Source organism: Cottoperca gobio, chromosome 5 (genome assembly GCF_900634415.1).
Source record: "Cottoperca gobio chromosome 5, fCotGob3.1, whole genome shotgun sequence".
Classification (NCBI taxonomy): domain Eukaryota; kingdom Metazoa; phylum Chordata; class Actinopteri; order Perciformes; family Bovichtidae; genus Cottoperca; species Cottoperca gobio.
The window spans coordinates 11,283,608-11,300,168 of record NC_041359.1 but is presented as its reverse complement, the minus strand read 5'-3'; the positions used below and the strand labels follow the sequence as shown (position 1 = coordinate 11,300,168).

The 16,561-nt window shown below is 40.6% G+C and overlaps 1 protein-coding gene and 1 non-coding gene across 4 annotated transcripts in view; one reads left to right on the top strand and one right to left on the bottom strand.

Moving 5' to 3' along the window:
• The first annotated feature begins 4,707 nt into the window (after window positions 1-4,707).
• On the top strand, window positions 4,708-4,779 carry trnaq-uug (transfer RNA glutamine (anticodon UUG)). The gene has a single exon. It is a non-coding gene; the product is annotated as a tRNA-Gln (tRNA).
• Window positions 4,780-5,397: 618 nt separating this feature from the next.
• Window positions 5,398-16,561, bottom strand: part of LOC115008436 (tensin-2-like) — a 30,117-nt gene continuing 18,953 nt past the window's right edge. The window contains exons 7-27 of one of the 3 annotated variants that reach the window (XM_029432042.1): window positions 16,393-16,443; window positions 16,137-16,259; window positions 15,973-16,037; window positions 15,166-15,249; window positions 14,966-15,078; window positions 14,744-14,804; window positions 14,405-14,480; window positions 13,880-14,009; window positions 12,572-12,637; window positions 12,356-12,472; window positions 10,827-12,221; window positions 10,162-10,312; window positions 9,192-10,057; window positions 8,911-9,042; window positions 8,474-8,566; window positions 8,215-8,292; window positions 7,955-8,032; window positions 7,634-7,802; window positions 7,432-7,500; window positions 7,082-7,111; window positions 5,398-6,899 (exon numbers count right to left, since the gene is read on the bottom strand). In XM_029432042.1, coding sequence (XP_029287902.1) covers window positions 6,755-6,899; window positions 7,082-7,111; window positions 7,432-7,500; window positions 7,634-7,802; window positions 7,955-8,032; window positions 8,215-8,292; window positions 8,474-8,566; window positions 8,911-9,042; window positions 9,192-10,057; window positions 10,162-10,312; window positions 10,827-12,221; window positions 12,356-12,472; window positions 12,572-12,637; window positions 13,880-14,009; window positions 14,405-14,480; window positions 14,744-14,804; window positions 14,966-15,078; window positions 15,166-15,249; window positions 15,973-16,037; window positions 16,137-16,259; window positions 16,393-16,443 — 4,092 coding nt within the window. In that variant the 3' untranslated portion in view covers window positions 5,398-6,754. Of the gene's footprint in view, window positions 6,900-7,081; window positions 7,112-7,431; window positions 7,501-7,633; window positions 7,803-7,954; window positions 8,033-8,214; window positions 8,293-8,473; window positions 8,567-8,910; window positions 9,043-9,191; window positions 10,058-10,161; window positions 10,313-10,826; window positions 12,222-12,355; window positions 12,473-12,571; window positions 12,638-13,879; window positions 14,010-14,404; window positions 14,481-14,743; window positions 14,805-14,965; window positions 15,079-15,165; window positions 15,250-15,972; window positions 16,038-16,136; window positions 16,260-16,392; window positions 16,444-16,561 lie in introns of those variants that run through there. The other 2 variants (XM_029432043.1, XR_003832293.1) reach the window with 2 other exon arrangements.

Genomic DNA, 16,561 nt, shown 5'->3' with positions numbered 1-16,561 from the left:
TTGATTCATGATCAGTGACTGGTAGTAAAGTGTGTTGGTGTTAGGTTCATGCTCATGGAGAGTTGATCCTTGTCCTGTGGCTTGGGAAGTTTCCAAGTCTGGCACCAACACTGGATCAAGCCGTTCCACTAACAGGGATTTGTTTGGCTCCACAACACCCATGTCAGACATGTATCGTGGCCCAGCCATTTTGTGTTCTCACATGCTACAGCCCTTCACAGTAAGGTGCCCCACTGTTTGGAAACCAGGAGAGTGGAAATCATAAATCATAAACCCTTGACACGTTAAAACTTAGCACCAGTTCTACAAATGAGTATTTGTGGCATAACTTCTATAGTATAGTATTCTATAGCCTTTAGGCTATTCTATTGTGTTATTATTCTAAGTGACAGTGACTTGTAAACATCAGTTGAACACACATGTTAATATATGCACATCCAAGCAGTATGTGACTACAGATTTAGAGGAGATGCATTTACTTTTAAATTATTGGTTTAAAAATGATTGGTTCATCATGGTGTATTATGACGTTGTTATTCCTGCCACAATAAGATGAATTAAAACATTGAAGATAAAGACAATACTTTTCTGTGCATAGTGAAATTACAGTATTGAGTATTGTGCTAAATACTCTTAATGTATTTTAAAACTAAATAGCAAGGTCATGAACAGTTGCAGGGTAAATAGTTTATCGCAGAACAAAATCAGAGAAAAGATGACATTCACACACATACACACGTCATGAAACATAAATAAATACATAAACATGTGATCTAACATCACAAGTCTAAAGCTTTCTAACTTTGCCAATCCTCCATTACTTACTAAGGACAAACACAGTACGCCAAAACATGTTATTGCCTCCCTTCCAAATACCCTGAACTCATCCGACACGTTTTGAGCGTTACAACTGTGTCAAGAGTCCTCAGGTGCACCAGTCCCCTTAAAGCACCTGAGAGCATCTCTAGCCAGATTCTGAAAGCATGTGCTGATCAGCTGGCTGATGTCCACGTGGATACACTCAGTCGTTGCCCTTTGCTCTAGTTTGTAATGCTGCAATACAAAATGCATTCATGTCGTGCCTATGAAACCTAGGATATCCTGCCTGAGAGGACTACCACCCCATGGCACTTACGTCTGTCATCATGGGATGCCTCGGGCTGCTGGTCAAAACCCACATAGACTCACTTCCCCCGGGAAATCTATGCAGTCTGCAGTTAGCATTGAACAAACAGATCAACTGCCACAGCTCTGTCACATTTGGACAAGAAGAGTCTATTTGTGAGAATATTGTTGATTACAGCACAGTCACAATCAATATAATTATCTTCATCCTCACGGAGTACGTCTAAGAACCGCCATGTGAAACTGAATCTTGGACTTGCTGAAGGGCAGAAGGAGATTGGCACTTCCTCCACTCCATTCTCAGCACTGCGGACACCCAAGACTGCATGCTAAGCTCATGCCATTACTCCCTGATTACACATTACTGTGAGGCACAGCACTGTCCCACTTTCATCCTTCTGAGAATGACACCACAGGCATCAGCACAGTCGCTTACCCAGTTTTCACGAAAGAAGAAAGGACATTGTATTATTTCTGGCTTTCAGCCATAGCCTGATTTCTAAAAGCACCATCTAATAAACAGGAGGTTATTTGTAAAATTGAGACCTATGTCCAAAGTAGAGAATATCAGGTTTCTTATATAACATATAATTCAGAATACACTTGCTACTTATAAGCAGAGGCTTAAGAGTAGTCAGATGAAGCCATTATTTTATTTATTGCATTATCTGGTTTTGTGTGCACATACAAACATCGTATCTGACAGTGACAAGCCTGCATACGAGTCAGAGGTGAGACTCTCAAATTTGATGCCAGTACAACAAGGTGAAGGAGATAATTGTGGACATCAGGAAGCAGCAAGGACGAGGAGGAAACCCCCCCCATTTTCATCAATATGTCCTAAGTGGAGACAGTCAGCAGTTTCAAGTTCCTTTAGGTCAGCAATGCTGCATGATGTCGACATGTGAATTCAGCTTGGCTCCGTAGATCCTTACTACCTTCCACATGTGTTACATTGAGAGTATCTGCAGCAGCTGCATCACTGTGTGGTGTCCAAGCTGCACCACCCTGGACTGTAAAGCTGTACAGCAGGTGATGTAAACAGCATAGTTTCTCACAGGCAATAAACAACCAACCCTCCTGGACATTTACCGCAGGAGACGCCTGAAGGAGGCCCACAGAATCATCCAAGACCACACTCATCCCAAAGTCTTTTACCTTCTGGAAAACATTACCATGGTATTATTTCCAGAGGTTCGGGGCAGCGTCGTCCTCAATGCCATCAGACCGTTAACTTTATAATCAAATATCACGTCCTGCCTTCACTGCCTCGTTTTGTACTCTTCTGTAAAAAGAAAGAAAAAAGGAGAGATATATATACTGTATATATATATATATATATATATATATATATATATATATATATATATATCTATATCTATAGATATATATATATATATTCCTTATATATCTCTACTTTTTCTGATTGTTCGCTAGTTTGTAATACAGATTGTTACTGTCCTGTATTGTTCTTTAGTGGCAGGTACAATTCAATTTAAATAAATGGAGTTATATTCTATTTTATTTTATTGAAATGCTGAAGCCGGTTCAGATATGTATTTGGATTAATTTAATTTAACCTGCAACAGTTTAAGGTAACGGAGTTTGTCACTATCTGAAATGAGTAAAACTCAAGATTCACAAATTTTTTAAATATTGACATAAAGTACAAGTAACTGTACTTAAGTACTTGAGTAAATGTATATCATTTTCACTTTTGATGTAAGGCTTAATAATATATAATTAATAACATAAGCAGTGAAGTAATGAACTGTATCATAACATGCTTTTCTTCTCACAGCATTAGTAATAAACGCAAGAATGTGAGCAGCCTTAATATTATAACAGTGATAAAAGTGAATAATACACATACTTCCAAAGTTGTTTTAATGTGTGACTTAAGGTTTAGTTGGCTATTAGTATTGTGTGATCTCATCATTTCTACTCAAACAAACAGATATCTCTGTCTTGTCTTCAAAGTTTTGTATTGCAGCAAATATTGAGCATTGCTGAAATTCCTTCTTTCTCCTCGAAATATTGACTTAAGGCACCAAAGATATTTTTGATTTTTCATAATTCCTTAGAAGATAGCCACAAGTGGGTGGAAGCTGTTCCTGGACTCTTACAGTTCATATACTTCATAAAGCACAAAGATAACTTATTAAAAACAGGTATTACAGTTGATACATGATCCAGCTTTCAAGTTTAATGATGCAGCGAGACTGGCTGCGATCCTTCATTCACAGACCGAAGAATCTGAAGCCTCATACCGTGGTTCTACTATTTTCCTCCTGAGGCTCACCAGGAGCTGCAATGTAGAGATCTGACTATGCAAGACTACCATGGTCTATTAAAATGCCTCTAGTTCCCCCTTCTGGGAGGATGAGGAACAAAATAGCCATTCATAAGAATACTGCACTTTCACACATGGATCCCCGGGCTATAACAACACTACATTACAAAATCTTATTGTTGCATTTTTTCCAAAGTGGCACAGAGCAAGTGTGCCTGCCAATATATAGGCTGCTATGCAACCGGTTGAGCTAGTTTACACCAACATGAGCAATTACACCAAAGTGGAGCCTTTATTGTTCCTTAGCAAGCAGCAAAGGTTAAAAAAGCATTAAGATATTATGATATCATAGCATATTACAGAAGCGATTAGCCCTTATTCAAATATCATCCTATATATCTCCAAGCCAAGTCATCTTGATCAAGTGTTGAGAGTAGAGTTAGATTGAGAACCTGCAGAACAGATGGGCTTGAAAAACACTTCCGTATCAGGTTAATTATAATGTACTTTAGCACACCCAATAATAGTGGCTGTGTCTTGGTTGTGTATCATGGACAAATCTACCTATCCTATTCACGCCAGCATAAACAATGTTTCACCCTTGGCTGGCCACTGAGTAGCTCCACTCGAGATGTGGGGTTACTTAAAAACACCTATGTTTGTTTTTTTAAAGGACATTAAAAATGTTTTCCTAATGTTTATGCAATAATGTTTGGATGTTGCTTCCATGATTCATAATCTGTTACAAAACTAGACTACAAATTGTTTCACCAAAGATGCTCTCTGGTTTGACACCTTTTGGCAGTTATATAATAAAAACCTTTATTTTGAAAACAGAGCTTTTATTTAGAGGAGCTGACATCGGATAAGGAGTAGCTAGCGATAATAGTAGCAATAATAGACATTATTGAAAGTAATTGACTTGACCCTCACATCTTCAGTAATTTATTTGTTAACACGTATCGGTAGGCTCGGTTTGACGTGGTCGACTGTCTGCAGCTGTAGATGGATGCGTATGTCAATAATAAGCTACCTCTGATTTTACCCTTCGTTGCTGCTCACTAGCACCACACACAGCGAGTTTCGCTAGCTTACCATAGCTTGGCTAGCTTTCTTTAGCTAACTAGAAACACGGGATGGTTGGCACTCTGTTTAAGAGTTTAACCCCACAAATAGCGAACAGTCTGTTGACGCATTGAATCAGAGAACTAATATTTCTACTAATAGCATACACAAATACGATAAACAGAAGATGGAAATACGGTTCTGTGGCTGTCAGTGGCGTGGTTGGTCCCATGGTGTAATGGTTAGCACTCTGGACTTTGAATCCAGCGATCCGAGTTCAAATCTCGGTGGGACCTCTTACTTTTATCGGGTCACTGTTAGATGTTGTCAATGTGTGTCTTGAATTGTGCTGTTTTAAGGCGATAGGTAGGTGCAAACTCTGAGAATATGAGGAAATACTACAAAAAAAAAAATCAAAACAACACTACAGACAATAACTTGTGTAATAATAATTCAGCTGTGCAATATCTGATTTTCTTTGGCAACAATACCATATGTATGTATACTGTACATTTCAAGAAATATTCTTATTTATACTAGTCCTGCATTTTAAACACCTATTCATAGATCCCATTTTAGGCATTCATATTACATTACAGTTCATTTAGCTGACGCTTTTGTCCAAAGTGACTACAATTACCTACACATACATATATTGTAGTATTCATTGTTTTTACATATTTCTTATTTCAATTTGACATATTTATAGTTTTTTTTATATTGAAGTACAACTCACACATTACTTAATTCTTGTTCCTATTTTTCTTATAACTTCTCTGTTTGTATATAGCAACTGTAACATAACCCAAGTTATCAATGAAGTATTTCTGAAATATATGATTTGGTCTGCCATTAAGTAAAGTATGTTAAACATATATTTGACATGAAGCCTATAAATGATGAAGCATACACACTTGCGTTTCATTAATTTTATTACTTAAATTTCCTGTCAAATATGACAGACAACATTCTTCTCAGAGGCCTAAAATATATTACTTCTTTTACATAAAAATCCATTGTTAAAAAATTATTATTGAGCTGAAGTCATCTAAATACTCTATCAGTTTATATAAAACACACATATATCAATCAACAAAAATGTAATAAGTAAAAAAAAAAAATCAAACTTTCAAAAATCTTTACAAAATAATGAAGTCTTTGGCTTAAAGTGAAAATCCCCGTTTACTTACTTATTATGTGTTGTTATGTATATTGGTGAATTCAATAGGGACATACACAGGACCAAGACTAATATGTGATATGGAGAGACTTTTCTGGTACCGGATCTTTTTATAATGACATAACCAACATTGCAGACATTGTATATTTTCTCATATGAGAACTTCCTCTTAACTTCACAAAGTAAGGCTTTTTGTTTGTAGCTGTAGAAATGTTGTAAATATGTAGGTCATGTCTTTTAAATAACATTTGTTAACTCAGTTTTAATGCTGACCCCCATTTTTCATGTAGTTTGTAGCCACATAATATTTTGTGAAAGCATCTGTCTGTTTTAAATTTTAGGGAGGAGATTTAGCATAATCCTGCTACTACATCTGTAGTTAGCACTTCAACAAAATACACTTTTAATAGTTTAGTTGCATTGAAAACACAATGTGGTGAATTGTTACAAATATGTACGTAACCACTGACTTATAATGTAGTCAAAGACACTTTTTCCTCTACATAATGTCGTTAATCATTACACTTACTATTTCACACATATTCACACTATTTCACCGAAATTGTATTTATGCCACTTTATACCACATCTGGTACAATGTGATACTTTGCATGTCAGCTAATGACATCATGACTCTTACATTTTACTACTTGTAGAAGAACCCTTTTTTTAATGTGATGTAAAGAAACTTAAAACAAATTACAGTGTGGTACATTGATTGTCCCTTACGCAGCTTGTGAACTTTGTTGTACACCATGTGAAATATTTGAAACAAGTAAATACAAATACAAATATTCAAAACTAAAAAACCCAACAAAAACTGTTATTCAATCTCATTTGGCAAAGGCTGGCCAAGTGAGGTCAGTCTTTGGCTTATCAAACTTTTCCTCTCTTAACTTTTTGCTCTGTAAACTGACATAAACAATACTTTACCCCACAGAGCAGTGATGATCTGCCAGAACTTATAAAAACAGTCATACAGCCGTGCACAGTGGTGCCGACACATGTAGTCACACACACTTCATTAAAAATCATATTAACATCTCCCCCAGATCGCCAATAGTCCAGAGTTATCAAATTCTCCTTCTCTCTCATCTGCGTAGTTGAGGTCCCAGCATGACTTTGTTGATAAAGTTGACGATGGCCACAGCTGGCTGCTCAGGGTCCATCTCTGCGAACAGGTGACACACGTTCTCTGTAGCGCTGCCAGTCCGCCTCGCCACAAAACCAAACATCCTGCAGTAAAAAGAAGGCACGAGATGTTGAGCGAATAATAACTGACACTGAAAGAAACCCAATTTCGTTCCAAGAAGTCAGAGTAACACATCTGATTGTGATTAGCTGCCATGCAAGTATCACATTGTACCAGTCGGTAATAGCACTCGGCAAGAAAAACACACAGTGAAGCAAGCACTTACTTGCTTGAAGTGCTATCAGAATTAGTCCACCTGAAGCACGGGCACACACATAGAGACACAGAGACAAACGTAGGAAAACATGAATAACAAATACACAGACACTGTTTTATAAAGACTAGAGTAGGCAGTGCAATCTACGTACCAGTCCTCTCAGAGTAAACAAGCAGACACATCACAGATAACTTATATTTATACAATATAAGTCAATACAGGAAGTATTTGTGCAGTTGCAGCAAGCACACATATGTTACAGATCTTTACAGAAGATAATCAGCCGTAACATGGACGAGCACATTCATTCAATCATACAGACAATGTCCGTTTGTTAACGATATATCTCAGTGACCCACCTCTGGTCTTGGGGGTTAATACTGCTGAAAGTCACACTGTTGATCGGGTAATGTCTCCTGAAAAATAGCCTGAGCGTACACAAACAAAAGCATGACTCATTTGTCTTTGGCATTAGATTTAAGTATTCTATCTGAGTTTAACAAAAATACCAGTTACATCCACTGTATTGAAAATGTCATAATCGTTGTGTCTAAGATGCACCTTCTTTTGCTGTCGGTTAGAGTGATGCCCTGAGCAGACACTTTGAAGTGGACCACTGTTGCCACTGGACGTGGACTCAGGGCCAAAGTACACTTGGTTGCCTTTGAGATGGCCTCTGGACCCGTCAAAGACTCAGTTTCCACAGAGTTCAGGTACAGCACGTTGCAAGCTTGTTTATGAGAGAGATGAGAACATTTGAACATATGAGGTTTGAGCGGTCTCTGCTGGTCAAACGTAAGAACTACAACTATTACTGCGTGTAATCCTCTATGGAGGTTCATATAACACAATCACCAAAAACAAAACAAGCCCATTGACTACCTGCTCCTTGTTTGAGGAGGTCAGCCGCTGTGCTGGTGTTTGTTGCGCTGTGTATCTCTTGAAGCTCCCCAATCAGATCTGAAACATCACAGTCTTGAGTGACACAACAATACTCTCTAAATGATCGAGGGTCCAGTCTGTAGCTGTTGTAATAACCTGCTTTTCTTTGAAGCATTTAATTGTTTTATCACAATAAATGTTTTATGTGAAAAGGAGGATATTTCAATTTGAATAAAAAACTGTAATGATACTGATTTCACCTTTTTCTGGGATGCGAAGGGCACATGGCAGAGAGATAGGAGTAATTGAATGCTGGTACACTAGAGCAGATAAACTTCCTGAGACGAAGACAGAAAGAGAAAGAAATAGGTAACACAGATTATTATAGTGACAGATTAGACATCATTAAAAGGAAGATTAGGAACTAAATAAAAACAAACACCTTCTTTAGGTTTACAGGTAAAACATAACTAAATATGTGAAACGTATTGCGGCAGTCATGTCTCCCACATAACTCACCGAAGTAGGACTCGTTCTGACAGCCCTTGATCTTCACTCCCCGTGGCCCAGTCTCGATAAGAAAGTGTCTCACCAGCTGTTCCAGAGGGTCCACTGGGAGAGAGGAGGGGAGGGTGAGAAGGGAGGGGGTGAGGATGAAGGCAGTAAGACTGTCAAGCTGCTGAGCATATTCTATAAGGATGCATGATTTTGATGCCTATAGACTTATCAAAACCACAATGTCACTGCCTTGTTTGATCACAACAGGGCCTCGGTTGTGTTTTTCATTTCATGAACAGAAATCTGATCACAAATGCATTTTAAAAATATATTTTATTCACAAAAATGTGAATGCTGTTAATAACATTAATGATGGCTCTGTGTGGCAAGTGTCAAGTGTGAGGCTTGGCAGTGTGACAGTGAGCCAATATGCACAATACCAGGACCCTGCATCGTACCTTTGCAGCCAGTGATGTTGGCATTAGGAGGATGGGTGGCCACCTTGAGGGCCAAACCGTAGGCTCCCTGGAAGGAGTTACTGTCTCTGATGAGGAAAGTTCCCGGCCCCTTGTCCTTCAAAACAGCTATGGCTATGGTAAAGAAGACACATTAGAGTATGGGGTAGTGTAAAATAAGAGACTGCTGTTTCTAGTATGATGTATGTAGTTTCTCTCTACTGTATGACTTCATCATTGGATTGTTTTGATAATGATGAAAACAAACATTGCATCATCCTCACCTTGGTCTCTGGAGATGCCAGGTTTGTACCAGTACTTGGAGCTGTCCTGGACAAACTTTGCATTGACCCTGATGTCGGCCTCCTCCCTGAAGCTGTGTTGTGAAGACCCCCGTCTCTGCTCTCCCACACAGGGGGAGAAAGTAACGTGGTGCATCGGGGGAGGAGCTGAGGAGACCCGGAGTAGAGAGTTGTGTCCGTTTAGGGATCCTTGTGTGGTAGAAAGACGTTTCTTCTCGGGGAGCGGTGGCTGGATGGAGGGGATGGTGATTGCAGTATACCCAGTGTATGGTACATGAGGGACGTTCAGTAATGGGTAGTAATAGGACGCTAAAGGGAAGGTTGGTGTATGATATCCGTCGGACACAGGGGATGGGGGTTTAGTGTCGGTTGAGCTGTCTCTTTCCGGAGTCAGACTTTGTCCCGCTGTGTCTGTAGATGGTGTGGATCGCTGGGGAGAAGACTGAAGGTCTGGGGAGCCGATAGGAGAATTAGGGGAAGTGGTGGAAGGGCTAGAACTGAGACTGGCAGAAAGGTTCATGGAAACGCCTCTGCTGCCGTCAGATGGGGTATCGCTGGGAAGATCGGAGCCATTCAGTTGCACTTGGACCGGAGTGATGATGACAGTGGCATAGTTTGAAGTCTGTAATTGGTTAGATTCCTCTGCACTTCCTGTGATCTGGGCGACTACAAGCTTACTATCAGAGCTCAAACTCTGCTCACTTGATGCTTGTGTGGAGTTTATGGATATGTTGGAACTTTGGGTTTGTGTTTCGCTTGGTACTGGTGAAATGGCTTTGCTGCAATCTGTGCTGGACTCCAGATGTGTCGAGGCTTCCTGGCTTTGAGGAGGGCTATCAGCAGATACACTAAGGAAAAGGCAAAGTGTGGAAAAAACAAGATAAATATCTACAAATCTGGATAAATGTAATTTTATTTTCAGCTTTGTCAAAAAAGGAAAAGTTTCACCTACCTGTCTTCTGCATGTGTGGGGCTGCTGCTACCAATGATTGTGTAGTCATGATCAGAGTCCAGTCCAGGGGTGCTGGACTGTCCAATAGAGTCCGATTTACCCTCTGAACCCTGGGATATGTCATCCTCCACATCAGCCTTGGCCTGTTCCACTTTGAGAAGTGAGACACAACAAGATCAGATGTAGGTATAACAAAGAAATTAGACAATAAGAAGTAACAAACATGCTACTACAATGTCAAAAACTAAACCCCCACTGTATCCATCCACCCAGAGTCCTGCACCTGCCCCCACCCACAAAACTCAGTACTAGAACCAACCTTTGATTGCAAATATCTCCAAGTCAAATCCGGACCCCAATCGACCCTTAAACATAAGACTTGCAACCAGACCCGTGATTTAACAGACAGGCTGTTACACAGTCATTCACTTTAAAGTGCTTTATTTTGTATCCTGGTTTACGCTGGGTTCTGATTATGCTTGAAAATAATATTAATGGATTTAGATATTAAAAATACTGCACAATCTGAAAAAAAGAAAACAACAACATCTTTGGTCTCATCTGCTGCCCGCCCGCATTTGGTAAATTGTTCCCGTACCCGTGAATTTATGTAAACATATATTTTTCACTCTGGTGCAGGATTCTACATCCACCTATCCAGTCACCTTTGTGATGCTCAGAGTGCTGCTGGTCTCTAGATCCAGAGAGAGGCTCGGGCAGCCTGCCTCTCCCAGGAGAGGGGCTACTAGCGGGCAGAGGCGAGGTTGATCCAGAGTGGTAGCCTGAGGCGTAACTCCGGCTCTCATGGCTCTCTGCTGGGGATGACTGATAAGGAGAGCAGGGGCAGGAGTGGCGGGGCTGTGGTGGAGTGTGGTACCCACTGCTGGCTCCATCACGCACATCCATCAGAGACTGGGGGCTCGGGTAGCCCTGATGAGGTCCGATGGCATATCTTGGCTCTGGGTTTGGACTCTGATCCAAAATGGAGTGGCAGACACGAAATGCAGGCATGGCTGATTTGCACTGCCAGAACTCTGCCTCTCTCGCCACCTCCCATGGATTTTCACTTTCCCATATAGGCGCCTCTCTTGTTCGTTGTACTCCTTGGGACCAGTGTGGGTTTTCTGATTGGTCGGGGTGCAATGGGTGGAATGCTCTAGCTGCCTGGTGCTCTCGCCTGCTGGAGCAGTCCCGACAGGTGCAACCAGAGGATGGCGTTGGAGAGCTGAAGAACATTTCCCTGTATGGGCTGGAGGGCAGTGATTGATGGGAGAGATGAGAGGCTGAGTTGTGGCTGGAATAATGGAGGAGGTGACACTCCTCCCCAGTGCAGAGTCTGTTTAAGGCTGGGAGGGTGTGGCTGTGAGGGTGGGTGTGTTCCGGGGTGGAATAAGGGTAGCAAGGCCTGTGGAGGCAGGGCAGGGGCGGGGGTGGGGTTGGACGTTCCCATGGTAACTCTGGTAAAGGATGGGCACTATGTCGATGGCAGAGTTCAATATGAGTTGAATGAGGAGGCGGGGACAAAGATTTGGAGGGTAAAGCCGGCAGAGTTTGGCTTTTTGGATTCTTTTTAATGCTGTTGCAATGGCTGAGACAACGACCATCAGAAAGGCAGGACTCTCGTTCCCTCTCCCATCCGCCATTGCCAAACTTTGTAGCGGCTTGGCCGCAGTTTGAGTGCTCTCGCCTCAAACCGCCAGGACTTGACGGGTCTCCGTCATCTAAAATCGCTGTCTCTCTATCCTTTTCTTTCCCTCTTCTTTTCTCTTTTGCTCCATCTTCCCCATCTCCTCTCCTCAATAGGCAGTCAGTGTTTTCTTTTTCTGAGCGGTTTATGAGCGGAGAGGCATCTTCCAGGTGATCAGAGCGGACTGAGGAGCGGCTAGAGTCAGAGGTGTAGGTGAAAGTCTGGGGCTGGCTGGGAGTTTGAGGCTTGACTGTTGGGCTGCTTGTGAGGCATCCGTTGAGTGACGCTGCTGAGGCAGTCGAGCCCGGCCCTCGACGCTTCCTCACCTGGGCGTACAGGCTGCCGTCCAGAGGGCCCCTCGTATGAGAAATATCTATAAACAAGAAGGGAGTGATCGATGTTTAACGAAGAGGTTACTCTTTACACTCGTGTGTGTGTGTGTGTGTGTGTGTGTGTGTGTGTGTGTGTGTGTGTGTGTGTGTGTGTGTGTGTGTGCACGTGTCTTACTTTCAATGCTGTCTTGGTGGTGCAGGTTGAAGTTCTCATAAGAATCCCATCTGACCACAGGGTCTGACGTGTTGTAGTCCACTTTGATGGAGGTGTCATTCTTGCGGTATTCTCGACCTTGAAAAGCGGACATTTCAAAATGAAGTACATGAAAATATCCTCAATATTCTAAAAAGAAAGAGATGCAGTGAGAGACAAACAGTTGGTAATATTCACCTTTCATTTTTTCTGGCCCATTGGAGAAGATAAACTCGACTGTAGCATCTGGAGGGAACCTGTCATCTACAAAAGACGAACACAAAGGCAGTGACTAAAATATCCTGGCAGTAACTTCAGAGACCAATTAAAACATTGACAAGAAAGTGTGACATGTGAAGTGGAAACACCAAAGTAAATAAATAAAGTTACTTGCTTTCAGTCATCATAATGGAAACAGAGAAAAACACTTCAAATAAATATATCTGAAATTAGTTTTCTTTTTACGTTCATGCATGAGTGTGGGTAATGTTACTTGTACATTGTATGCATACGTCAGCATGTGGCACTTAGAGCGACTGTCGTGAGACTAGTGCTTACTGAGCCATGTACAAGCATTTCTGTTTCATCTAAACTGACACTGTCACTTGATATTTGTCTCAGAATACACACAAGCCCCACAATGGACTGAAAAATAAGTGGGTCTTGAATTATACAACTGTGTAAACCATTTCAAGGAAGCAACAGAAACATACAGAAATAGTTTTCCATTTATTAATATGTTGACAATATTGAATAGAAAATTAATACTAATATATATATATATATTAGTATTAGTGTAGTGAAGCACTAGTATAGTCTAAACTCAACTTAATAGCACCTTCCATACATGCAGCCTAAAGTGCTTCACAACAAATAAAACAAATAAATATACGACAATATTGTTGTAATATTTGTCTTGCAAAGTTTTATATATTGTTGTATATTTATTTTATTGACTTTTATTGGTTGATTTGAACACTTTATTGTTTTGTTCTTTGTCTTGAAAATGTTTATATAAAGTGTTCAACCAATAAAAGTCAATAAAATGAAAACACCAGGGATAAAAAATAATTTAAAAAAACAATAAAGCTTAAAAAGTAAGGCTATAACTACTACTATAATTACTGCAATTTAGAATCCAGATTAAAAAGACAGGTCTTTAATTTCCTTTGAATAATACATAGAGAGCTTTCTGTTTCTTTGTTCCACAGTTCAGGGACATAACAACAGAAGGCAATCTCACCGGTACTTTTATGGGACACATAAGGAACATTTAAAAGAAAAATGGTGGCGGACCATAGTGATCTGCCTTGAACATAAAATGAAATAAAAATAACCTCCTCGCGGAGATGTAGTAATGTAGTTTTTCTGATGCACATGTAGCATAAATATTCTTCACTCTCATCTCTAGTGCAATGCCTTCATGACTGTCCAAACACTGAGCATTGCTCCTACTTTCTATTCCATGCATGTGATAAGAAACCACCGAGCCTCTGTTTTATGTACCTGTGCAGGCCAGGTCCAGTTCAGTCTTGCCAAACCATAGCTGGGCTCCGTGAACAGTGCAGGTGTGGAACTGGACTCTGAACACCACCTCCCTCTCTGCTGCTTGACTCCGCCTGTGGTAGCACTTCACCTGCAGAGAGTGATGCAGGTAAGAGAGACATGTACAAATACATGGACTGTCTCATAAAGTTGATATATTAATAGACTTCTAAAGAGCCTATGTCTTTGGTGCGTGTTGCTGCTGTGGACATTGATTACACTCCCAGACAAATAAAGTACTTGCGTGTCTTTGTAGGTCACTAAGGGCTTTGAATGTTTTTTTCGTCTCAAAGAGACATGCAAGACAGCGTTAGAAAAATAATTAAGAATGCATGTTTATAGTCTACAGAGGATTTGTAGCTTTTTAAAGGAAAAGTTACATCACAGTCGGGAGAGATTTTAGTGAACAGTTAAGGTAGCGCAGTTATTGCAGTGATGTCCTATGTGTGACTATGAATAGGAGTTCAATGAAAGTCTCATTCTCACCATAATATCCCCCTTTAATAATAACGCTGGCTCCATCGTCACACACAGCTTCCTTGCCCTGGAGCTCTGGGGATCACTGGAAACACACACACACATACACAGAATAAAAAAAGGGCCACAGCAGCTAAAACACACATAAAACCTGTCAAAACATGTCTCAACTGCGTAAAACAGTGGTAAACAACATTAACTTCAACATAAGCACAGACCAGCCTACACTTAAACACAGACAGCAGCCTCTATAGACAACATCTGTCAGTTGGAAAGGGGGAGGAAAGGAGTCTGTCAGCAGGAGGTGACCTGAACACGCAGTAACTGGACAACTGGCCATGTACTTACTAGACGCCTGAAGTGTAGACAAGCTGGAGAGATTGGTAGATTTTCAGGAATGGATAAAAACCTGCAGATAAAGAAAGAAGTTGAGGGGTAAAAAAGTCAAATGTAGATGTTTTTTACCTTTAACAATAAAAAGTAAAACACTTTCTGTTCGCTACTCAAAGCTAAGAATGACCTTAACTGCACTGCAAGCTATCATACTACATTACTTTGTGTAAAACTGACCTCCTCCCGTCTGGAAGTTTGGTAGTGATGGAATGAGGATCTGGTGGAGGAACAGAGGACTGCTGTTCATTTTGATGGTACCTGACAGCAACCCACCAAAGTAGTAGATGTACCTGAAAAAGAGAGGTAAGGAAATGTAGTCAATGACAGCAGCACCACGTGATATGTGGCAGAGGAGGAAATACAAAGATATGGCCCACCTGTTTTGAGAGGGCTGTAGGGAAGAGGAGACTTTGTCCTCACAGAACTTTCTCATTGCTAGAGTGGTGAGAGCCTGCTCCGCTCTGTGGAGGGGTATTAATAAATGCTTTAGTACAGATTGGGTTGAGGTGAGTCTTTTGGAAGTAATGCCTGGAGTAAATCATGGCTGTTGTTGGTACCAATTCCATCTATTCTACACATTAGGCATTTCGGACATTTCCATTTTTTCTGGTTAGAGCTTGCCAACATAAATCAAGATGTGAATGCACTAAGGACATTAATCTTAGGTGAAATGATGAGTCTATTAATAATAAGTTGATCGAGGGGAAATTAATTGTTCACAATAAATCATTTTTTAAGGAATAGTGATAACAAGTCATTGTTTTCAGCTTCTCTTGTACATTTGAATCTGTACATTGTTCTGATAGTGATCTGCATATGTTTGGGTTTTTGACCGTTGGACCAAACAAGTTATTCAAATACATCAACTTGGGCTCTGGGAATTCTTTTGCCATTGTTCACTATTTTTGGACATAATATGGATTAAATGACTAATAAAACAGGGAATTGAGACATTATGGAGACTCAGAGGTGCTCTAAGTAGTTGCACAGTAGATGTGATGTCAGCACAATAGAAAGGTATAACTCTAGTTTTGTATGTATGTTGGCAATTTTAGAGGCCGGTATCCAATTTGTATTGATTGAATTGCAGATTTGATGGCAGGTATGAATTAAAAACAGATAACTGATCTTAACACGTGCTGGTACAACGAGTGCCTTGTTAGAGTAATAATGATGCAGATTACCCAGCTGATATCTTGCTGTAGTGCATGTAGGCTGCCACGATGACCCCCGTCTTCCCTTTGTTTCCCTGTCAGAACAAAGATCAAAGTGACGATGACACAGCTTTTCCAACAGTTTTACATTTTTCACAGCAAAGCAAGCAGATGTGGATTCAGGTGGCACTGACCTTGCAGTGGAGGACCACCACGTTGTTGGGGTCAGAGGTCAGCCAGGTCTCCATGGCTTTACAAACAGCACAAATCCTGTCCAGGGGTGGGGCGTGAACATCAGGCCAGCCGTAGTCCTGCACCTGAACCACAGAGGAGGAAAGATGTTCAAAATTCTGGTTTTTCACAAAAGTACTTAAACCTGTCCATTAACCTTGAAAGTACAAAGTGATCACAAGGGGGATCTGTCATCTTTAACGATTTAAATACTTGTACCTTTGGGTTAAGTCTGGTGATGTCATGTCTCTTCTCTGATAAATTCAGTAGCTGGACAAGGCAGAGACACATAAGAAGATGTCAAAAATCTATTTTTACATATCAAGAGCAAAACATATAGATAAAGAATACATTTAAAGAAAAAAGGGAAGGAAGGGCGGTAGTTAAC